This window comes from Pseudophryne corroboree, chromosome 3 (genome assembly GCF_028390025.1).
Source record: "Pseudophryne corroboree isolate aPseCor3 chromosome 3, aPseCor3.hap2, whole genome shotgun sequence".
NCBI classification, from domain to species: Eukaryota; Metazoa; Chordata; class Amphibia; order Anura; family Myobatrachidae; genus Pseudophryne; species Pseudophryne corroboree.
The window spans coordinates 523640652-523666163 of record NC_086446.1 but is presented as its reverse complement, the minus strand read 5'-3'; the positions used below and the strand labels follow the sequence as shown (position 1 = coordinate 523666163).

Here is a 25512-nt window from a genome sequence, read left to right as displayed (position 1 = left end):
GGGGCAAACACGTTTGCAAAATTCTACAAATTTGATACCCTGGCTGAGGAGGACCTGGAGTTCTCTCATTCGGTGCTGCAGAGTCATCCGCACTCTCCCGCCCGTTTGGGAGCTTTGGTATAATCCCCATGGTCCTTACGGAGTCCCCAGCATCCACTTAGGACGTCAGAGAAAATAAGAATTTACTTACCGATAATTCTATTTCTCGTAGTCCGTAGTGGATGCTGGGCGCCCATCCCAAGTGCGGATTGTCTGCAATACTCGTACATAGTTATTGTTAAACAAAAATCGGGTTATTATTGTTGTGAGCCATCTTTTCAGAGGCTCCGCTGTTATCATGCTGTTAACTGGGTTCAGATCACAGGTTGTACAGTGTGATTGGTGTGGCTGGTATGAGTCTTACCCGGGATTCAAAATCCTTCCTTATTGTGTACGCTCGTCCGGGCACAGTATCCTAACTGAGGCTTGGAGGAGGGTCATAGGGGGAGGAGCCAGTGCACACCACCTGATCCTAAAGCTTTTACTTTTGTGCCCTGTCTCCTGCGGAGCCGCTATTCCCCATGGTCCTTACGGAGTCCCCAGCATCCACTACGGACTACGAGAAATAGAATTATCGGTAAGTAAATTCTTATTTTTGCCTTATAAGCGTGAGGAGTTGTTCGGGGATGGTCTCTCGGACCTCGTTTCCACAGCAACAGCTGGGAAGTCAGCATTTTTACCCCATGTTCCCTCACAGCCAAAGAAAGCACCATATTATCTAGTGTTCACTCTAGGAATTTTTTAGGGCAGGGTGCTGATCACGGGTAGGGCACATTTTTCATTCGGGAGGGCACATTTTTCGTTCGGGAGGGCACATTTTTCAATTAGAAGGGCAAAATTAGGTACTTACTATAATGCTTGGTCCTCCCATTCCCACATGATAAAGAATGGGCAGTGCGCGCCAAAGGCGAAAATTTAGGGGCGTTGTTTTTCGTGGGGTTAGGGGCATGGCCACATAATAGTGGCAATTCACATTACACCACACAATAGTGCAGCTAATACACACTGCACCAGGTAGAACCTCCTATACACACTGCGACAGGTAGAGCACGTTATACATATTGCGCCAGGCAGAGCACATTCTACACTTTGCGCCAGGCAGAGCACGTTATACACATTGCGCCAGGTAGAGAGCACTGAGACACACTGCACCAGGTAGAGAGCACTGAGACACACTGCACCAGGTAGAGAGCACTGAGACACACTGCACCAGGTAGAGAGCACTGAGACACACTGCACCAGGTAGAGAGCACTGAGACACACTGCACCAGGTAGAGAGCACCGAGAAACATTGCACCAGGTAGAGAGCACTGAGAAACATTGCACCAGGTAGAGAGCACCGAGAAACATTGCACCAGGTAGAGAGCACTGAGAAACATTGCACCAGGTAGAGAGCACCGAGAAACATTGCACCAGGTAGAGAGCACCGAGAAACATTGCACCAGGTAGAGAGCACTGAGAAACATTGCACCAGGTAGAGAGCACTGAGAAACATTGCACCAGGTAGAGAGCACCGAGAAACATTGCACCAGGTAGAGAGCACCGAGAAACATTGCACCAGGTAGAGAGCACCGAGAAACATTGCACCAGGTAGAGAGCACCGAGAAACATTGCACCAGGTAGAGAGCACCGAGAAACATTGCACCAGGTAGAGAGCACCGAGAAACATTGCACCAGGTAGAGAGCACTGAGAAACATTGCACCAGGTAGAAAGCACTGAGACACATTGGAGGAGGAGGGGGGGGGGTAGATGGTTCCGCACACACATAAGACAAGGGGTAGTGGGGCCACACACAGGGGGTTGGGGGGGGCAGGAGGGCACAAGGTGTCACACACACGGGGGGGGGGGGGGGCGCACAAACCAGGGTGAGGGGGGTAAAGTGTGCCACGCACAAAGGCTGGGGGTAAATGGGGTCACATGCAGGGGGTGGGGGCAGGATATGGCAATGCATTAAAATACATGTTCATTACTTTGTGTGTATCTACTTACTCACACTCTGGCAGCTGAGGGTCACACTCCGGTAGATGGGTACGCTGGCCAGTGGCACTGGCTGGTGGGAGATGGGGGCTGCCCGCGGGTGTCTGGCCATGCACACAGAGAGGAGGGAGGGCTGGGTTTGCCTCGGCGGGAGAGGCAAACCCAGCCCTCCTGTCTCTCGCAGAGGAGGGGAGATGCGGCGGCTGACAACTAAGGACGGACGAGGTGGGCGGGCGGGACGGACGAGGTGGGCGGGACAGATGGGGCGGTACAGACGGGGCGGGCCGCGGAGGTCTCTGTCTCTCATGCAGGGAGACAGTGTGACTGTGATTAAGCACACTGGATTACTGCAGTAATGTGTCCGGTGGCTTGGCGGGGTCCGGCGGGCAGCAAAGTGCGGGGCGGGAGGGCGCACACAAATGGGCAGGGCGGCATTCAGGTGTCTAAAAAAGGGGCAGGGCGCAGCGCCCTGTGAAAGACACCTAGAGTGAACACTATTATCAGGTACAGTCCTTTCGGCCCCATAAGGGCAAGCAGGTTAAAGCCGCGTCTTTTCTGCCCAGAGGCAGAGGTAGAGGGAAAAAGCTGCAGCATACAGCCAGTTCCCAGGAGCAAAAGTCCTCCCCCGCTTCCTCCAAGTCCACCGCATGACGCTGGGGCTCCACAGGCGGAGCCAGGTACGGTGGGGGGCCCGTCTCAAAAACTTCAGCAATCAGTGGGCTCGCTCACGGGTGGATCCCTGGATCCTACAAGTAGTATCTCAGGGGTACAAGCTGGAATTCGAGACGTCTCCCCCCCCGCCGTTTCCTCAAATCTGCCTTGCCAACAACTCCCTCAGGCAGGGAGGCAGTGCTAGAGGCAATTCACAAGCTGTATTCCCAGCAGGTGATAGTCAAGGTGCCCCTCCTTCAACAAGGACGGGGTTACTATTCCACAATGTTTGTGGTACCGAAACCGGACGGTTCGGTGAGACCCATTTTAAATTTGAAATCCTTGAACACATATATAAAAAAATTCAAGTTCAAGATGGAATCGCTCAGGGCGGTTATTGCAAGCCTGGACGAGGGGGATTACATGGTATCACTGGACATCAAGGATGCTTACCTGCATGTCCCCATTTACCTTCCTCACCAGGAGTACCTCAGATTTGTGGTACAGGATTGTCATTACCAATTCCAGATGTTGCCATTTGGTCTATCCACGGCACCGAGGGTATTTACCAAGGTAATGGCCAAAATGATGATACTCCTTCGAAAAAAGGGAGTTTTAAGTATCCCGTACTTGGACGATCTCCTGATAAAGGCGAGGTCCAGGGAGCAGTTGTTGGTCGGGGTAGCACTATCTCGGGAGGTGCTACAACAGCACGGTTGGATTCTAAATATTCCAAAGTCACAGCTGGTCCCTACGACACGTCTACTGTTCCTGGGGATGGTTCTGGACACAGAACAGAAAAAAGTGTTTCTCCCGGAGGAGAAGGCCAAGGAGCTGTCATCTCTAGTCAGAGGCCTCCTAAAACCAAAACAGGTGTCGGTGCATCACTGCACGCGAGTCCTGGGAAAAATGGTAGCTTCCTACGAAGCAATTCCATTCGGCAGGTTCCATGCAAGAACTTTTCAGTGGGACCTGTTGGACAAGTGGTCCGGATCGCATCTTCAGATGCATCGGCTGATAACCCTGTCTCCAAGGACCAGGGTGTCTCTGCTGTGGTGGCTGCAAAGTGCTCATCTTCAAGAGGGCCGCAGATTCGGCATACAGGACTGGGTCCTGGTGACCACGGATGCCAGCCTTCGAGGCTGGGGGGCAGTCACACAGGGAAGAAACTTCCAAGGACTATGGTCAAGTCAGGAGACTTCCCTACACATAAATATTCTGGAACTGAGGGCCATTTTCAATGCCCTAAGTCAGGCAAAACCCCTGCTTCAAAACCAGCCAGTACTGATCCAGTCAGACAACATCACGGCAGTCGCCCATGTAAACCGACAGGGCGGCACAAGAAGCAGGACGGTGATGGCAGAAGCCACAAGGATTCTCCGATGGGCGGAAAATCACGTGTTAGCACTGTCAGCAGTGTTCATTCCGGGAGTGGACAACTGGGAAGCAGACTTCCTCAGCAGGCACGACCTCCACCCGGGAGAGTGGGGACTTCATCCAGAAATCTTCCAACTGATTGTAAACCGTTGGGAAAGGCCACAGGTGGACATGATGGCGTCCCGCCTAAACAAAAAGCTAGAAAGATATTGCGCCAGGTCAAGAGACCCTCAGGCGATAGCTGTGGACGCTCTAGTGACACCGTGGGTGTACCGGTCGGTTTATGTGTTCCCTCCTCTTCCTCTCATACCCAAGGTACTGAGGATAATAAGGAGAAGAGGAGTAAGAACTATACTCATTGTTCCGGATTGGCCAAGAAGAGCTTGGTACCCGGAACTTCAAGAAATGATCTCAGAGGACCCATGGCCTCTGCCGCTCAGACAGGACCTGCTGCAGCAGGGGCCCTGTCTGTTCCAAGACTTACCGCGGCTGCGTTTGACGGCATGGCGGTTGAACACCGGATCCTGAAGGAAAAGGGCATTCCGGAGGAAGTCATTCCTACGCTGATTAAAGCTAGGAAAGAAGTGACCGCAAACCATTATCACCGCATTTGGCGAAAATATGTTGCGTGGTGTGAGGCCAGGAAGGCCCCAACGGAGGAATTTCGGCTGGGCCTTTTTCTGCACTTCCTACAGTCAGGGGTGACTATGGGCCTAAAATTGGGTTCCATTAAGGTCCAGATTTCGGCTCTATCGATTTTCTTCCAGAGAGAACTGGCTTCACTACCTGAAGTTCAGACTTTTGTTAAGGGAGTGCTGCATATTCAGCCCCCTTTTGTGCCTCCAGTGGCACCTTGGGATCTCAACGTGGTATTGGATTTCCTAAAGTCACATTGGTTTGAGCCACTTAAAACCGTGGAATTAAAATATCTCACGTGGAAAGTGGTCATGCTTTTGGCCTTTGCTTCGGCCAGGCGTGTGTCAGAATTGGCGGCTTTGTCATGTAAAAGCCCTTATCTAATTTTCCATATGGATAGGGCAGAATTGAGGACTCGTCCCCAGTTTCTCCCTAAGGTGGTATCAGCCTTTCATTTGAACCAACCTATCGTGGTGCCTGCGGCTACTAAAGACTTGGAGGCTTCCAAGTTGTTGGACGTAGTCAGGGCCCTGAAAATGTATGTTTCCAGGACTGCTTGTGTCAGGAAAACTGACTCGTTGTTTATCCTGTATGCACCCAACAAGCTAGGTGCTCCTGCTTCAAAGCAGACTATTGCTCGCTGGATCTGTAGTACGATTCAGCTTGCACATTCTGCGGCTGGACTGCCGCACCCTAAATCAGTAAAAGCCCATTCCACGAGGAAGGTGGGCTCTTCTTGGGCGGCTGCCCGAGGGGTCTCGGCTCTACAACTTTGCAGAGCAGCTACTTGGTCGGGGTCAAACACATTGCTAAATTCTACAAGTTTGACACCCTGGCTGAGGAGGACCTAAAGTTTGCCCATTCGGTGCTGCAGAGTCATCCGCACTCTCCCGCCCGTTTGGGAGCTTTGGTATAATCCCCATGGTCCTTACGGAGTCCCAGCATCCACTTATGACGTCAGAGAAAATAAGATTTTACTCACCGGTAAATCTATTTCTCGTAGTCCGTAGTGGATGCTGGGCGCCCATCCCAAGTGCGGATTGTCTGCAATACTTGTATATAGTTATTGTTTAACTAAAGGGTTATTGTTGAGCCATCTGTTGAGAGGCTCAGTTATTGTTCATACTGTTAACTGGGTATAGTATCACGAGTTATACGGTGTGATTGGTGTGGCTGGTATGAGTCTTACCCGGGATTCAAAATCCTTCCTTATTGTGTCAGCTCTTCCGGGCACAGTATTCTAACTGAGGTCTGGAGGAGGGTCATAGAGGGAGGTGCCAGTGCACACCAGTTAGACCAAAAGCTTTCTTTTAGTTGTGCCCAGTCTCCTGCGGAGCCGCTATTCCCCATGGTCCTTACGGAGTCCCAGCATCCACTACGGACTACGAGAAATAGATTTACCGGTGAGTAAAATCTTATTTTTCCACCAGCTGTTTTTACCCGTGTTTTTGCATGGGGGCGCGCATCGACACGGGTTTTTAGTAGGTGGAAACGGGTCAACACGGGTTGAGTGACCCGGGAATCCTACCCTGCTATTTACCTGGGTAGAACACTGTAATGACACGGATAACGGTGCAGTGGAAACGGTCATTACACGTGTTTTCAGACCCGAGTAACGCTCTGAGACGCTGATTGGTGCTTCTGGGGCACTGGAAGATGATGTCATCCCTGGGAGACATGCTGGGCACATGCAGGCACCGCAGCAGCAAACAAACGCGGATGCACATCTATTGCAGCAGCTACAACACTACGCTGGGCACATGCAGGCATTGAGGCAGCTTGCAAACAAAACACTCTGAAGTCATGCTGGGTACATACAGATATTTTTATTGCAGCAGCTTCCAAACAAACAGACAATATACAGCAGCAGAAGCTCCAGCACAGCAACATGGCTAGCAATGCTGTGAGCAGGCCCCACCCCTCCCTTTTGGTCCTTTTGATGACATCATCTTGATGAGACAGTAAAAAGTCCATTTGTAATGACAGCAATAGGCTTTTACAGAGCTTACCCGGGTTAGGTGGAAACAGATCAGACACGGGAATAACCCGTGTCGAAGTGTAGTGGAAACGGGGTGGCCGACACGGGTTGTAGCCGTATTAAACATCCCGGATCGGACACGGTACTTAGGTGGAAAAGGGGTATAATGCTGCTTTCAGATCGCAAATGCCGGATCCCACCCGGTAAGAGAAACGTGTCCTTACCGGGTGGGATCCGGCATTTGCGCTCCTTTGCTGGCTTTCCGACCCGGCAATATACCGGGTCGGTTGCCATAGCAGCGGGGGGCGCAGCAGGGGCGGGGGTGGAGGCGGCGCTGGGAGATGAGCTCATCTCCTGCGCCGCCTCTCCCTATGCTGTGAATGGGAGCCGTGTCGCATCGGAACGGCTCCCATTCACACTGCACCTGACCCGGTATTCAACCCGGTAATAACCCTTCTTTTTTACCGGGTTGAATTACCGGGTCAGGCGACCCGCTAATTCACCAAAGGAGCTTTCACATCGCACACTGACCCGTTTCGACACGGCAATATGCCGTGTCGATACCGGGTTATTTGTGCGATGTGAAAGGGGTATAAGACGTGAGTAATTGCCTTTAGACTTTGTTGTGACCAAATCATTAACCACTTTAGTTAGTGCTGTCTCTGTGGAGACAGATCTATGTGACCTGTTTTCTGACAGATGTGAGCATGTTTTATGTAATAAACAGTGTTTCTCTAAACGTCCTAGTGGATGCTGGGGACTCCGTCAGGACCATGGGGATTAGCGGCTCCGCAGGAGACAGGGCACAAAAATAAAGCTTTAGGATCAGGTGGTGTGCACTGGCTCCTCCCCCTATGACCCTCCTCCAAGCCTCAGTTAGGTTTTTGTGCCCGTCCGAGCAGGGTGCAATCTAGGTGGCTCTCTTAAGGAGCTGCTTAGAAAAAGTTTTAGGTTTTTTATTTTCAGTGAGTCCTGCTGGCAACAGGCTCACTGCATCGAGGGACTTAGGGGAGAGAAGTTCAACTCACCTGCGTGCAGGATGGATTGGCTTCTTAGGCTACTGGACACCATTAGCTCCAGAGGGAGTCGGAACACAGGTCTCACCCTGGGGTTCGTCCCGGAGCCGCGCCGCCGACCCCCCTTGCAGATGCTGAAGATTGAAGGTCCAGAAACCGGCGGCAGAAGGCTTTTCAGTCTTCATGAAGGTAGCGCACAGCACTGCAGCTGTGCGCCATTGTTGTCACACACTTCACACCATTAGGTCACGGAGGGTGCAGGGCGCTGCTGGGGGCGCCCTGGGCAGCAATGTATAATACTTTTCTCTAACGTCCTAGTGGATGCTGGGACTCCGTCAGGACCATGGGGAATAGCGGGCTCCGCAGGAGACAGGGCACATCTAAAAAAGCTTTTAGGTCACATGGTGCGTACTGGCTCCTCCCCCTATGACCCTCCTCCAAGCCTCAGTTAGGTTTTTGTGCCCGTCCGAGAGGGTGCAATCTAGGTGGCTCTCCTAAAGAGCTGTTTAGAAAAGTTTTTTTTTAGGTTTCAATCTCAGTGATTCCTGCTGGCAACAGGATCACTGCATCGAGGGACTTAGGGGAGAGATTTCCAACTCACCTGCGTGCAGGATGGATTGGAGTCTTAGGCTACTGGACACTTAGCTCCAGAGGGAGTCGGAACACAGGTCAGCCTGGGGTTCGTCCCGGAGCCGCGCCGCCGATCCCCCTTACAGACGCTGAAGAGACGGCAGAACGGAGGTCCGGAAAGCAGGCGGCAGAAGACTCCTCAGTCTTCTTGAAGGTAGCGCACAGCACGGCAGCTGTGCGCCATTGTTGTCACACGGCTCACTGACTCAGTCACGGAGGGTGCAGGGCGCTGCTGGGGGCGCCCTGGGCAGCAATATAATTACCTTTAGTGGCAAAATAAATACATCACATATAGCCATTAAGGCTATATGTATGTATTTTAACCCAGGCCAGTTTCTTAAAAACCGGGGAAAAGCCCGCCGAAAAAGGGGCGGAGCTTATTCTCCTCAGCACTCAGCGCCATTTTCCTGCTCAGCTCCGCTGGTGAGGAAGGCTCCCAGGTCTCTCCCCTGCACTGCACTACAGAAACAGGGTAACAAAGAGAAGGGGGGCATAAATTGGCGATATTTATATATTAAGAGCGCATATATAGTAAACAACACCTTCTAGGGTTGTTTATATACATTTATAGCGCTTTTGGTGTGTGCTGGCAAACTCTCCCTCTGTCTCCCCAAAGGGCTAGGGGGTCCTGTCTTCGATTAGAGCATTCCCTGTGTGGCTGCTGTGTGTCGGTACGTGTGTGTCGACATGTATGAGGACGATGTTGGTGTGGAGGCAGAGCAATTGCCGATGATGGTAATGTCACCCCCTAGGGAGTCGACACCGGAATGGATGGCTTTAGTTATGGAATTACGTGATAATGTCAGCACATTACAAAAGTCAGTTGACGAAATAAGACGCCCGGCAAACCAGTTAGTACCGGTTCAGGCGTCTCAGACACCGTCAGGGGCTGTAAAACGTCCTTTACCTCAGTCAGTCGACACGGGTACCGACACAGATGAATCTAGTGTCGACGGTGAAGAAACAAACGTATTTTCCAATAGGGCCACACGTTATATGATCACGGCAATGAAGGAGGCTTTGCAGATCTCTGATACTGCTGGTACCTCAAAAAGGGGTATTATGTGGGGGGTGAAAAAACTACCTGTATTTTTTCCAGAATCAGAGGAATTGAATGACGTGTGTGATGAAGCGTGGGTTAACCCCGATAGAAAACTGCTAATTTCCAAGAAGTTATTGGCATTATACCCTTTCCCACCAGAGGTTAGGGCGCGCTGGGAAACACCCCCTAGGGTGGATAAGGCGCTCACACGTTTATCAAAGCAAGTGGCGTTGCCGTCTCCTGATACGGCCGCCCTCAAGGATCCAGCAGATAGGAGGCTGGAAACTACACTGAAGAGTATATACACACATACTGGTGTTATACTGCGACCGGCAATAGCCTCAGCCTGGATGTGCAGTGCTGGGGTAGTGTGGTTGGATTCTCTGACTGAAAATATTGATACCCTGGATAGGGACAGTATTTTATTGACTCTAGAGCAATTAAAGGATGCTTTCCTTTATATGCGAGATGCTCAGAGGGATGTTTGTACTCTAGCATCAAGAGTAAGCGCGATGTCCATATCTGCCAGAAGAAGTTTATGGACGCGACAGTGGTCAGGTGATGCGGATTCCAAGAGGCATATGGAAGTATTGCCATATAAAGGAGAGGAATTGTTTGGGGTCGGTCTTTCGGACCTGGTGGCCACGGCAACTGCCGGCAAATCCACTTTTTTACCTCAGACCCCCTCCCAACAGAAAAAGACACCGTCTTTTCAGCCGCAGTCCTTTCGCTCCTATAAAAAGCGACCAAAAGGACAGTCTTATCTGCCGCGAGGCAGAGGAAAGGGTAAGAAAGGGCAGCAAGCAGCCCCTGCCCAGGAACAGAAGCCCGCCCCGGCTTCTACAAAGCCATCAGCATGACGCTGGGGCTTTACAAGCGGACTCAGGAACGGTGGGGGGTCGACTCAAGATTTTCAGCAATCAATGGGTTCACTCACAAGTGGACCCGTGGGTCCTGCAGATAGTATCTCAGGGTTACATGCTGGAGTTCGAAAGGTCTCCCCCTCGCCGGTTCCTAAAGTCTGCTTTACCAACGTCTCCCTCAGAAAGGACGTCGGTTTTGGAAGCCATTCACAAGCTGTATTCTCAGCAGGTGATAGTCAAGGTACCCCTCCTACAACAGGGAAAGGGGTATTATTCCACACTATTTGTGGTACCGAAACCGGACGGTTCGGTAAGGCCTATTCTAAATCTGAAATCCTTGAACCTGTACATAAAGAAATTCAAGTTCAAGATGGAGTCACTCAGAGCAGTGATAGCGAATCTGGAAGAAGGAGACTTCATGGTGTCCTTGGACATAAAAGATGCTTATCTACATGTCCCGATTTACCCCTCACACCAAGGGTATCTCAGGTTCGTGATACAAGGCTGTCATTATCAGTTTCAAACGCTGCCGTTTGGGTTGTCCACGGCCCCTCGGGTCTTTACCAAGGTAATGACCGAAATGATGGTTCTTCTACGAAGAAAAGGCGTATTAATTATCCCTTACTTGGACGATCTCCTGATAAGGGCAAAGTCCAGAGAACAGCTGGAAGTCGGTGTAGCGCTAACACAAGTAGTGCTTCAGCAACACGGGTGGATTCTAAATCTTCCAAAATCTCAATTGACCCCGACAACACATCTGCTGTTCCTGGGCATGATTCTGGACACGGTTCAGAAAAAGGTATTTCTCCCGGAAGAGAAAGCAAGGGAGTTATCCGAACTTGTCAAGAACCTCCTAAAACCAGGAACTGTGTCAGTACATCAATGCACAAGAGTCCTGGGAAAGATGGTGGCTTCGTACGAAGCGATTCCATTCGGCAGATTCCATGCACGAACATTTCAGTGGGATCTGCTGGACAAATGGTCCGGATCGCATCTGCACATGCATCAGCGGATAACACTGTCACCGAGAACAAGGTTGTCTCTCCTGTGGTGGTTGCAGACTGCCCATCTGTTAGTGGGCCGCAGATTCGGCATACAGGACTGGGTCCTGGTGACTACGGATGCCAGCCTACGAGGTTGGAGAGCAGTCACAAAGGGAAGAAACTTCCAGGGCGTGTGGTCAAACCTGGAGACGTCTCTTCACATAAATATACTGGAGCTAAGAGCGATCTACAATGCTCTAAGCCTGGCAAAATCGCTGCTTCAGGGTCAGCCGGTGTTGATCCAGTCCGACAACATCACGGCAGTCGCCCACGTAAACCGACAAGGCGGCACGAGAAGCAGGAGTGCAATGGCAGAAGCTGCAAGGATTCTGCGCTGGGCGGAGAATCATGTCGTAGCACTGTCAGCAGTGTTCATCCCGGGAGTGGACAACTGGGAAGCAGATTTCCTCAGCAGACACGACCTTCACCCGGGAGAGTGGGGACTTCATCCAGAAGTTTTCCACATGATTGTGAACCGTTGGGAAAAACCAAAGGTGGACATGATGGCGTCTCGCCTCAACAAAAAATTGGACAGGTATTGCGCCAGGTCAAGAGACCCTCAGGCAATAGCTGTGGACGCTCTGGTAACACCGTGGGTGTACCAGTCAGTGTATGTGTTCCCTCCTCTGCCTCTCATACCAAAGGTACTGAGAATTATACGGAAAAGAGGAGTAAGAACAATACTGGTAGCTCCGGACTGGCCAAGAAGAACTTGGTATCCGGAACTTCAAGAGATGCTCACGGAGGATCCGTGGCCTCTACCTCTAAGAAGGGATCTGCTTCAGCAGGGACCTTGTATGTTCCAAGACTTACCGCGGCTGCGTTTGACGGCATGGCGGTTGAACGCCGGATTCTAAAAGAGAAGGGCATTCCTGAGGAAGTTATTCCTACTTTAATTAAAGCCAGGAAAGAAGTGACCGCACAACATTATCACCGCATTTGGAGAAAATATGTTGCGTGGTGTGAGGCCAAGAAGGCTCCAACGGAAGAATTTCAATTGGGTCGATTCTTACATTTCCTGCAAGCAGGATTGTCTATGGGCCTCAAATTGGGGTCCATTAAAGTTCAAATTTCGGCCTTATCAATTTTCTTCCAGAAGGAATTGGCGTCAGTGCCTGAAGTACAAACTTTTGTCAAAGGTGTACTACATATACAACCCCCAATAGTGCCTCCAGTGGCACCGTGGGATTTGAACGTGGTTCTAAATTTTCTCAAATCTCATTGGTTTGAGCCTTTAAAATCGGTAGATTTAAAATACCTTACATGGAAGGTAACCATGCTGTTGGCCCTGGCTTCAGCCAGGAGAGTTTCGGAGTTGGCAGCTTTGTCATACAAAAGCCCATATCTGATATTCCATTCGGACAGGGCAGAATTGAGGACACGTCCTCAATTTCTCCCTAAGGTGGTTTCGGCATTTCACTTGAACCAGCCTATTGTGGTGCCTGCGGCTACTAGCGACTTGGAGGACTCCAAGTTACTGGACGTTGTCAGAGCATTAAAGATATATATTTCAAGGACAGCTGGAGTCAGAAAATCTGACTCGTTGTTTACATTGTATGCACCCAACAAGTTGGGTGCTCCTGCGTCTAAACAGACGATTGCACGTTGGATATGTAGTACAATCCAACTTGCACATTCTGTGGCAGGCCTGCCACAGCCTAAATCTGTAAAGGCCCATTCCACAAGGAAAGTGGGCTCATCCTGGGCGGCTGCCCGAGGAGTCTCGGCATTACAACTTTGCCGAGCAGCTACGTGGTCAGGGGAGAACACGTTTGTAAAATTTTACAAATTTGATACTCTGGCTAAAGAGGACCTGGAGTTCTCTCATTCGGTGCTGCAGAGTCATCCGCACTCTCCCGCCCGTTTGGGAGCTTTGGTATAATCCCCATGGTCCTGACGGAGTCCCAGCATCCACTAGGACGTTAGAGAAAATAAGAATTTACTTACCGATAATTCTATTTCTCATAGTCCGTAGTGGATGCTGGGCGCCCATCCCAAGTGCGGATTGTCTGCAATGCTTGTACATAGTTATTGTTACAAAAATCGGGTTATTACTGTTGTTGTGAGCCATCTGTTCAGAGGCTACTTCGTTTGTGTTATCATACTGTTAAATGGGTTCAGATCACAAGTTGTACGGTGTGATTGGTGTGGCTGGTATGAGTCTTACCCGGGATTCAAGATCCTTCCTTATTGTGTACGCTCGTCCGGGCACAGTACCTAACTGAGGCTTGGAGGAGGGTCATAGGGGGAGGAGCCAGTACGCACCATGTGACCTAAAAGCTTTTTTAGATGTGCCCTGTCTCCTGCGGAGCCCGCTATTCCCCATGGTCCTGACGGAGTCCCAGCATCCACTACGGACTATGAGAAATAGAATTATCGGTAAGTAAATTCTTATTTTTATGGCTAAAAAATACATCACATATAGCCCTTGAGGCTATATGGATGTATTTAACCCCTGCCAGATATCTCAAACTCCGGGAGAAAAGCCCGCCGGAATAGGGGGCGGGGCTTATTCTCCTCAGCACACAGCGCCATTTTCCTGCTCAGCTCCGCTGTGAGGAAGGCTCCCAGGACTCTCCCCTGCACTGCACTACAGAAACAGGGTAAAACAGAGAGGGGGGGCACTTTTTTTGGCGATATTTTATATATTTAAGCTGCTATAAGGATACAACACTTATATAAGGTTGTTCCCATATATATTATAGCGCTTGGGTGTGTGCTGGCAAACTCTCCCTCTGTCTCCCCAAAGGGCTAGTGGGGTCCTGTCTTCAATAGAGCATTCCCTGTGTGTCTGCTGTGTGTCGGTACGTGTGTGTCGACATGTATGAGGACGATGTTGGTGTGGAGGCAGAGCAATTGCCGATAATGTTGATGTCACCCCCCAGGGAGTCGACACCGGAATGGATGGCTTTGTTTATGGAATTACGTGATAATGTCAGCACATTACAAAAATCAGTTGACGACATGAGACGGCCGGAAAACCAGTTGGTACCTGCCCAGGCGTCTCAGACACCGTCAGGGGCTGTAAAACGCCCTTTACCTCAGTCGGTCGACACAGACCCAGACACGGACACTGAATCTAGTGTCGACGGTGAAGAAACAAACGTATTTTCAAGTAGGGCCACACGTTATATGATCACGGCAATGAAGGAGGCTTTGCATATCTCTGATACTGCAAGTACCACAAAAAGGGGTATTATGTGGGGGGTGAAAAAACTACCTGTAGTTTTTCCTGAATCAGAGGAATTGAATGATGTATGTGATGAAGCGTGGGTTAACCCAGATAGAAAAGTGCTAATTTCAAAAAAGTTATTGGCATTATACCCTTTCCCGCCAGAGGTTAGGGCGCGCTGGGAAACACCCCCTAAGGTGGATAAGGCGCTCACACGCTTATCAAAACAAGTGGCGTTACCGTCTCCTGATACGGCCGCCCTCAAGGATCCAGCTGATAGGAGGCTGGAAACTACCCTAAAAAGTATATACACACATACTGGTGTTATACTGCGACCAGCCATCGCCTCAGCCTGGATGTGCAGTGCTGGGGTGATCTGGTCGGATTCCCTGACTGAAAATATTGATAACCTGGATAGGGACAGTATTTTACAGACTTTAGAGCAATTAAAGGATGCTTTTCTTTATATGCGAGATGCTCAGAGGGATATTTGCACTCTGGCATCGAGAGTAAGTGCGATGTCCATATCTGCCAGAAGAAGTTTATGGACACGACAGTGGTCAGGTGATGCGGATTCCAAACGGCATATGGAAGTATTGCCGTATAAAGGGGAGGAATTATTTGGCGTCGGTCTATCGGATCTGGTGGCCACGGCAACGGCCGGGAAATCCACCTTTTTACCTCAGACCCCCTCCCAACAGAAAAAGACACCGTCTTTTCAGCCGCAGTCCTTTCGGTCCTATAAGAACAAGCGGGCAAAAGGACAGTCATATCTGCCCCGAGGCAGAGGAAAGGGTAAGAGAGGGCAGCAAGCAGCTCCTTCCCAGGAACAGAAGCCCTCCGCGGGTTCTGCAAAGCCCTCAGCATGACGCTGGGGCTTTACAAGCGGACTCAGAAACGGTGGGGGGTCGACTCAAGAATTTCAGCGCGCAGTGGGCTTGCTCACAGGTGGACCCCTGGATCCTGCAGATAATATCTCAGGGTTACAGGTTGGAATTCGAGAAGTCTCCCCCTCGCCGGTTCCTAAAGTCTGCTCTGCCAACGTCTCCCTCAGACAGGGCGACGGTATTGGAAGCCATTCACAAGCTGTATTCTCAGCAGGTGATAGTCAAGGTACCCCTCCTACAACAGGGAAAGGGGTATTATTCCACACTATTTGTGGTACCGAAGCCGGACGGCTCGGTAAGACCTATTCTAAATCTGAAATCTTTGAACCTGTACATACAAAAATTCAAGTTCAAGATGGAGTCACTCAGAGCAGTGATAGCGAATCTGGAAGAAGGGGACTTTATGGTGTCCCTGGACATCAAGGATGCTTACCTGCATGTCCCAATTTGCCCTTCACATCAAGGGTACCTCAGGTTCGTGGTGCAAAACTGTCATTATCAGTTTCAGACGCTGCCGTTTGGATTGTCCACGGCACCTCGGGTCTTTACCAAGGTAATGGCCGAAATGATGTTTCTTCTACGAAGAAAAGGCGTATTAATTATCCCTTACTTGGACGATCTCCTGATAAGAGCAAGGTCCAGAGAACAGCTGGAGGACGGAGTAGCACTAACCCAAGTAGTGCTGCAACAACACGGGTGGATTCTGAATTTCCCAAAATCTCAGTTGACCCCGACAACACGTCTGCTGTTCCTGGGAATGATTCTGGACACGGTTCAGAAAAAGGTGTTTCTTCCGGAGGAGAAAGCCAGGGAGTTATCCGAACTTGTCAGGAACCTCCTAAAACCAGGAAAAGTGTCTGTGCATCAATGCACAAGAGTCCTGGGAAAGATGGTGGCTTCTTACGAAGCAATCCCATTCGGCAGATTCCACGCACAAATTTTTCAGTGGGATCTGCTGGACAAATGGTCCGGATCGCATCTGCAGATGCATCAGCGGATAACCTTATCGCCACGGACAAGGGTGTCTCTTCTGTGGTGGTTGCAGAGTGCTCATCTGTTAGAGGGCCGCAGATTCGGCATACAGGACTGGGTCCTGGTGACCACGGATGCCAGTCTGAGAGGCTGGGGAGCGGTCACACAGGGAAGAAACTTCCAGGGAGTATGGTCAAGCCTGGAGATGTCTCTTCACATAAATATACTGGAGCTAAGAGCGATTTACAATGCTCTAAGCCTGGCAAAACCCCTGCTTCAGGGTCGGCCGGTGTTGATCCAGTCGGACAACATCACGGCAGTCGCCCACGTAAACAGACAGGGCGGCACAAGAAGCAGGAGAGCAATGGCAGAAGCTGCAAGGATTCTTCGCTGGGCGGAAGATCATGTGATAGCACTGTCAGCAGTGTTCATTCCGGGAGTGGACAACTGGGAAGCAGACTTCCTCAGCAGACACGATCTACACCCGGGAGAGTGGGGACTTCATCCAGAAGTCTTCCACATGATTGTGAACCGTTGGGAAAAACCAAAGGTGGATATGATGGCGTCTCGCCTCAACAAAAAACTGGACAGGTATTGCGCCAGGTCAAGAGACCCTCAGGCAATAGCTGTGGACGCTCTGGTAACACCGTGGGTGTTCCAGTCAGTGTATGTGTTTCCTCCTCTGCCTCTCATACCCAAAGTACTGAGAATTATACGGCAAAGGGGAGTAAGAACGATACTCGTGGCTCCGGATTGGCCAAGAAGAACTTGGTACCCGGAACTTCAGGAGATGCTCACGGAAAATCCGTGGCCTCTACCTCTAAGACGGGACCTGATTCAGCAGGGACCGTGTCTATTCCAAGACTTACCGCGGCTGCGTTTGACGGCGTGGCGGTTGAACGCCGAATTCTAAGGGAAAAAGGCATTCCGGAAGAGGTCATCCCTACACTGGTTAAAGCCAGGAAGGAGGTGACTGCACAACATTATCACCGCATTTGGAGAAAATATGTTGCGTGGTGCGAGGCCAGGAAGGCCCCCACGGAGGAATTTCAATTGGGTCGATTCCTACATTTCCTGCAAACAGGATTGTCTATGGGCCTCAAGTTGGGGTCCATTAAGGTTCAAATTTCGGCCCTGTCGATTTTCTTCCAGAAAGAATTGGCTTCAGTTCCTGAAGTCCAGACTTTTGTAAAAGGAGTACTACATATACAGCCCCCGATTGTGCCCCCAGTGGCTCCGTGGGACCTTAATGTAGTTTTGGATTTTCTCAAATCCCATTGGTTTGAGCCACTCAAATCGGCGGATTTGAAATATCTTACATGGAAAGTAACCATGCTACTGGCCCTGGCTTCAGCCAGGAGAGTGTCAGAATTGGCGGCTTTATCGTATAAAAGCCCATATCTGATTTTCCATTCGGACAGGGCAGAACTGCGGACGCGTCCTCATTTTCTGCCTAAGGTGGTGTCAGCGTTTCACCTGAACCAGCCTATTGTGGTGCCTGCGGCTACTAGCGATTTGGAGGATTCCAAGTTGCTGGACGTTGTCAGGGCATTGAAAATATATATTTCAAGGACGGCTGGAGTCAGAAAATCTGACTCGCTGTTTATACTGTATGCACCCAACAAGCTGGGTGCTCCTGCTTCTAAGCAGACGATTGCTCGTTGGATTTGTAGCACAATTCAACTTGCACATTCTGTGGCAGGCCTGCCACAGCCTAAATCTGTCAAGGCCCATTCCACAAGGAAGGTGGGCTCATCCTGGGCGGCTGCCCGAGCGGTCTCGGCATTACAACTCTGCCGAGCAGCTACGTGGTCGGGGGAGAACACGTTTGTAAAATTCTACAAATTTGATACCCTGGCTAAAGAGGACCTGGAGTTCTCTCATTCGGTGCTGCAGAGTCATCCGCACTCTCCCGCCCGTTTGGGAGCTTTGGTATAATCCCCATGGTCCTGACGGAGTCCCCAGCATCCACTAGGACGTTTAGAGAAAATAAGATTTTACTTACCGATAAATCTATTTCTCGTAGTCCGTAGTGGATGCTGGGCGCCCATCCTAAGTGCGGATTGTCTGCAATACTTGTACATAGTTATTGTTACAAAAAAATCGGGTTGTTCTTGTTGTGAGCCGTCTGTTCAGAGGCTCCTACGTTGTCATACTGTTAACTGGGTTCAGATCACAAGTTGTACGGTGTGATTGGTGTGGCTGGTATGAGTCTTACCCGGGATTCAAAATCCTTCCTTATTGTGTACGCTCGTCCGGGCACAGTATCCTAACTGAGGCTTGGAGGAGGGTCATAGGGGGAGGAGCCAGTGCACACCACCTGATCCTAAAGCTTTATTTTTGTGCCCTGTCTCCTGCGGAGCCGCTAATCCCCATGGTCCTGACGGAGTTCCCAGCATCCACTACGGACTACGAGAAATAGATTTATCGGTAAGTAAAATCTTATTTATACTGTATCTTTCCTTTTGCTTTGATCTCAAGTCTCCGCTCATATCTTGCTGATTTATTAGATACTATTTAGCATGAAGTTTTCTTATACCTTTTTACACGGGGAATGTTGACAGATTACATTTATTTATTAACTTCTACATATACAAACTCTTTTCTCTAACGTCCTAAGTGGATGCTGGGGACTCCGTAAGGACCATGGGGAATAGCGGCTCCGCAGGAGACTGGGCACATCTAAAGAAAGCTTTAGGACTATCTGGTGTGCACTGGCTCCTCCCCCTATGACCCTCCTCCAAGCCTCAGTTAGATCTCTGTGCCCGAACGAGAAGGGTGCACACTAGGGGCTCTCCTGAGCTTCTTAGTGAAAGTTTTAGCTTAGGTTTTTTATTTTCAGTGAGACCTGCTGGCAACAGGCTCACTGCATCGAGGGACTAAGGGGAGAAGAAGCGAACTCACCTGCGTGCAGAGTGGATTGGGCTTCTTAGGCTACTGGACATTAGCTCCAGAGGGACGATCACAGGCCCAGCCATGGATGGGTCCCAGAGCCGCGCCGCCGGCCCCCTTACAGAGCCAGAAGACAGAAGAGGTCCGGAAAATCGGCGGCAGAAGACATCCTGTCTTCACCAAGGTAGCGCACAGCTCCTCAGCACACTTCACACTTCGGTCACTGAGGGTGCAGGGCGCTAGGGGGGGGGGCGCCCTGAGCAGCAATAAAAACACCTTGGCTGGCGAAAATACATCACATATAGCCCCCAGGGCTATATGGATGAATTTTAACCCCTGCCAGAATCCATAAAAAAGCAGGAGAAAAGTCCGCGAAAAAGGGGCGGAGCCTATCTCCTCGGCACACTGGCGCCATTTTCCCTCACAGCTCAGTTGGAGGGAAGCTCCCCTGGCTCTCCCCTGCAGTCACTACACTACAGAAAGGGTTAAAAAAGAGAGGGGGGCACTAATTAGGCGCAGTATTAACAATACAGCAGCTATAAGGGGAAAAACACTTATATAAGGTTATCCCTGTATATATATAGCGCTTTGGTGTGTGCTGGCAAACTCTCCCTCTGTCTCCCCAAAGGGCTAGTGGGGTCCTGTCCTCTATCAGCATTCCCTGTGTGTGTGCTGTATGTCGGTACGTTTGTGTCGACATGTATGAGGAGAAAAATGATGTGGAGACGGAGCAGATTGCCTGTAATAGTGATGTCACCCCCTAGGGGGTCGACACCTGAGTGGATGAACTGTTGGAAGGAATTACGTGACAGTGTCAGCTCTGTATAAAAGACAGTGGTTGACATGAGACAGCCGGCTACTCAGCTTGTGCCTGTCCAGACGTCTCATAGGCCGTCAGGGGCTCTAAAGCGCCCGTTACCTCAGATGGCAGATATAGACGCCGACACGGATACTGACTCCAGTGTCGACGGTGAAGAGACAAATGTGACTTCCAGTAGGGCCACACGTTACATGATTGAGGCAATGAAAAATGTTTTACACATTTCTGATAATACGAGTACCACCAAAAAGGGGTATTATGTTCGGTGAGGAAAAACTACCTATAGTTTTCCTGAATCTGAGAAATTAAATGAGGTGTGTGATGATGCGTGGTTTTCCCCCGATAACAACTGATAATTTCTAAATTGTTATTGGCATTATATCCTTTCCCGCCAGAGGTTAGGGTGCGTTGGGAAACACCCCCTAGGGTGGATAAAAGCGCTCACACGCTTGTAAGGGCTCTACCCTCTCCTGAGATGGCCGCCCTTAAGGATCCTGCTGATAGAAAGCAGGAGGGTATCCTAAAATGTATTTACACACATACTGGTGTTATACTGCGACCAGCAATCGCCTCAGCCTGGATGTGCAGTGCTGGGTTGGCGTGGTCGGATTCCCTGACTGAAAATATTGATACCCTAGATAGGGACAGTATATTTTTGCCTATAGAGCATTTAAAAGATGCATTTCTATATATGCGTGATGCACAGCGGAATATTTGCCGACTGGCATCAAGTCTAAGTGCGTTGTCCATTTCTACCAGTAGAGGGTTATGGACACGTCAGTGGTCAGGTGATGCGTATTCCAAACGGCATTTGGAAGTATTGCCTTAATAAGGGGAGGAGTTATTTGGGGTCGGTCTTTCAGACCTGGTGGCCACGGCAACAGCTGTGAAATCCACGTTTGTACCCCAGGTCGCCTCTCAACATGAGAAGACGCCGTATTATCAGGCGCAGTCTTTTCGTGGACAAGCGGGCAAAATGTTCCTCATTTCTGCCCCGTGACAGAGGGAGAGGAAAAAGGCTGCAGAAATCAGCCAGTTCCCAGGAACAGAAACCCTCTCCCGCCTCTGCCAAGCCCTCAGTATGACGCTGGGGCTTTACAAGCAGAATCAGGCACGGTGGGGGGCCCGTCTCAATGAATTTCAGCGCGCAGTGGGCTCACTCGCAAGTAGACCCCTGGATCCTTCAGGTGATATCTCAGGGGTACAAATTAGAATTCGAGACGTCTCCCCCTCGCCGTTATCCTAAAGTCGGCTTTACCGATGTCTCCTTCTGACAGGGAGACAGTTTTGGAAGCCATTCACAAGCTGTATTCCCAGCAGGTGATAATCAAGGTACCCCTCCTGCAACAGGGAACCGGGTATTATTCCACACTGTTGTGGTACCGAAGCCGGACGGCTCGGAGAGACCGATTCTAAATCTAAAATCTTTGAACACTTACATACAGAGGTTCAAATTCAAGATTGAGTCACTCAGAGCAGTGATTGCGAACCTGGAAGAAGGGGACTACATGATGTCTCGGGACATCAAGGATGCTTACCTTCATGTCAAAATTTACCCTTCTCACCAAGGGTACCTCAGGTTTATGGTACAGAACTGTCACTATCAGTTCAGACGCTGCCGTATGGATGGTCCACGGCACCCCGGGTCTTTACCAAGGTAATGGCCGAAATGATGATATTCCTTCGAAGGAAGGGAATTTTAGTTATCCCTTACTTGGACGATTCCCTGATAAGGGTAAGATCCAGGGAACAGTTGGAGGTCGGTGTAGCACTATCTCAGGTAGTGTTGCGGCAGCACGATTGGATTCTCAATATTCCAAAATCGCAGCTGGTTCCGACGACTTGTCTTCTGTTCCTAGGGATGATCCTGGACACAGTCCAGAAAAAGGTGTTTCTCCCGGAGGGGAAAGCCAGGGAGTTATCCGAGCTAGTCAGGAACCTCCTAAAACCGAGCCAAGTCTCAGTGCATCAATGCACAAGGGTTCTGGGTAAAATGGTGGCTTCCTACGAAGCAATCCCATTCGGCAGATTCCACGCAAGAACTTTCCAGTGGGACCTGCTGGACAAATGGTCCGGGTCGCATCTTCAGATGCATCAGCGGATAACCCTGTCACCAAGGACAAGGGTGTCCCTCCTGTGGTGGTTGCAGAGTGCTCATCTTCTAGAGGGCCGCAGATTCGGCATACAGGACTGGGTCCTGGTGACCACGGATGCCAGCCTGCGAGGCTGGGGAGCAGTCACACAGGGAAGGAATATCCAGGGCTTATGGTCAAGCCTGGAGACATCACTTCACATAAATATCCTGAAGCTAAGGGCCATTTACAATGCTCTAAGCTTAGCAAGACCTCTGCTTCAAGGTCAGCCGGTGTTGATCCAGTCGGACAACATCACGGCAGTCACCCACGTAAACAGACAGGGTGGCACAAGAAGCAGGAGGGCAATGGCAGAAGCTGCAAGGATTCTTCGCTGGGCGGAAAATCATGTGATAGCACTGTCAGCAGTATTCATTCCGGGAGTGGACAACTGGGAAGCAGACTTCCTCAGCACGACCTCCACCCGGGAGAGTGGGGACTTCACCCAGAAGTCTTCCACATGATTATAAACCGTTGGGAAAAACTCGACAGGTATTGCGCCAGGTCAAGGGACCCTCAGGCAATAGCTGTAGACGCTCTGGTAACACCGTGGGTGTACCAGTCAGTGTAGGTGTTCCCTCCTCTGCCTCTCATACCCAAGGTACTGAGATTGATAAGATGGAGAGGAGTAAGCACTATATTCGTGGCTCCGGATTGGCCAAGAAGGACTTGGTAACCGGAACTTCAAGAGATGCTCACGGAGGATCCGTGGCCTCTACCTCTAAGAAGGGACCTGCTCCAACAAGGACCCTGTCTGTTCCAAGACTTACCGCGGCTGCGTTTGACGGCATGGCGGTTGAACGCCGGATCCTGAAGGAAAAAAGGCATTCCGGATGAAGTCATCCCTATCCTGATCAAAGCCAGGAAGGATGTAACCGCAAAACATTATCACCGCATTTGACGAAAATATGTTGCGTGGTGCGAGGCCAGTAAGTCCCGACGGAGGAAATTCAACTGGGTCGATTCCTACATTTCCTGCAAACAGGAGTGTCTATGGGCCTGAAATTGGGGTCCATTAAGGTTCAAATTTCGGCCCTGTCAATTTTCTTCCAAAAAGAACTAGCTTCAGTCCCTGAAGTTCAGACGTTTGTAAAAGGGGTACTGCATATACAGCCTCCTTTTTGTGCCTCCAGTGGCACTTTGGGATCTCAATGTAGTTTTTTGGGTTCCAAAAGTCACATTGGTTTGAACCACTTAAATCTGTGGAGTTAAAATATCTCACATGGAAAGTGGTCATGCTGTTGGCCCTGGCCTGGGCCAGGCGCGTGTCAGAATTGGCGGCTTTATCCTGTAAAAGCCCTTATCTGATTTTCCATTCGGACAGGGCGGAATTGAGAACTCGTCCTCAGTTTCTCCCTAAGGTGGTTTCAGCGTTTCACCTGAACCAACCTATTGTGGTGCCTGCGGCTACTAGGGACTTGGAGGACTCCAAGTTGCTAGACTTTGTCAGGGCCCTGAAAATATATGTTTCCAGGACGGCTGGAGTCAGAAAATCTGACTCGCTGTTTATCCTGTATGCACCCAACAAGCTGGGTGCTCCTGCTTCTAAGCAGACTATTGCTCGTTGGATTTGTAGTACAATTCAGCTTGCACATTCTGTGGCAGGCCTGCCACAGCCAAAAATCTGTAAATGCCCACTCCACAAGGAAGGTGGGCTCATCTTGGGCGGCTGCCCGAGGGGTCTCGGCTTTACAACTTTGCCGAGCAGCTACTTGGTCAGGAGCAAATACGTTTGTAAAATTCTACAAAATTGATACCCTGGCTGAGGAGGACCTGGAGTTCTCTCAATTGGTGCTGCAGAGTCATCTGCACTCTCCCGCCCGTTTGGGAGCTTTGGTATAATCCCCATGGTCCTTACGGAGTCCCCAGCATCCACTTAGGACGTTAGAGAAAATAAGAATTTACTTACCGATAATTCTATTTCTCGTAGTCCGTAGTGGATGCTGGGCGCCCATCCCAAGTGCGGATTGTCTGCAATACTGGTACATAGTTATTGTTACCAAAAAATCGGGTTATTGCTGTAGTGAGCCATCTTTTCTAGAGGCTCCTCTGTTATCATGCTGTTAACTGGGTTCAGATCACAAGTTGTACGGTGTGATTGGTGTGGCTGGTATGAGTCTTACCCGGGATTCAAAATCCTTCCTTATTGTGTACGCTCGTCCGGGCACAGTATCCTAACTGAGGCTTGGAGGAGGGTCATAGGGGGAGGAGCCAGTGCACACCAGATAGTCCTAAAGCTTTCTTTAGATGTGCCCAGTCTCCTGCGGCGCCGCTATTCCCCATGGTCCTTACGGAGTCCCCAGCATCCACTACGGACTACGAGAAATAGAATTATCGGTAAGTAAATTCTTATTTTTACAAAAACGCATATATAAATTAAATGTTGTATTCTAAGTTGATTTCTTTTTTATTTATGTATCTTATACGTTTTATTTTTTATCAATTCTGCATATGAACATACTCGGCCTGTGTTGCTTGCTATACTATAGGAGGATGTTACTTTGCTCATTAGCAGGCTACACACTCGTTGCATTTTCTGCTAATTCATTAATTTACTTTTTTTTTATTTTGTGAAATATGTATGACAGGTGCACTTGAAAATCATTAAATCTACAGCATAGGTCATTACTCCTGTATGTCTTTCTGTGAACTTGCATTCTACTTTCCCACAGACCGTTCGTATTCAGTCTCCGGAAGGAGTAAAGCGCGTCAGTGCAAGCAAACGTGAATCAGCAGCCACATTTCTCAAAAAGGTCTGTCTTTTGATAAAAGTAACTTGTAAAAGTGCCCATTATTGAATACAAACTGCAGCAGTGCAAGTAGTGCTTCAGAACCATTAAGCCTTAACATAGATTCACCAGTACATTATTAAAAATAGATTTAAATACTTGACATTTAAGTGGGAGAATTTTTGTGGTAGAAGTTAGTTGGTTATCTCCTTTTAAGAAGACGCATACTACAGATGACGTAAATAGCCCGACTCCAGTATAGTAATCCACCAATCCACACAGGGCATTTCAGATCCACAAGTTGGCAAACCTGTACATCACCTTCATCCAGATTATTTAAAGTTCCACCTTCCTAACATGGCAACTTTCTCCAGATGTGTTGGATTGCATAGTGGACATATATAGAAAAAATGTTATGTTAATTATTCATCTCATTAATACCATAATAATTGTTAGTCTAAATATCTCATTCTAGGTTCCGTTGTTTCTACTTAAGCTCTTTAGTAAATGTTTATGGTTAATAATAAAACAAGCTAATGGACATTTAAACCTAATATTAATTTTTAAGATAAAATACATGGAGGTAATATTTACTGTCTAACCTTAAGGTGCATAAACATTTGCCAAGAAAATGAGCGACGTTGCTCATTTTCCC

General features: G+C 49.6%; 1 protein-coding gene across 1 annotated transcript in view; it reads left to right on the top strand.

Moving 5' to 3' along the window:
* Window positions 1–25512, top strand: part of NPLOC4 (NPL4 homolog, ubiquitin recognition factor) — a 234289-nt gene that overhangs the window by 9940 nt on the left and 198837 nt on the right. The window contains exon 2 of the mRNA XM_063961125.1: window positions 24801–24881. Within this exon, the coding sequence (XP_063817195.1) occupies window positions 24801–24881 (81 nt within the window). The remainder of the gene's footprint in view (window positions 1–24800; window positions 24882–25512) is intronic.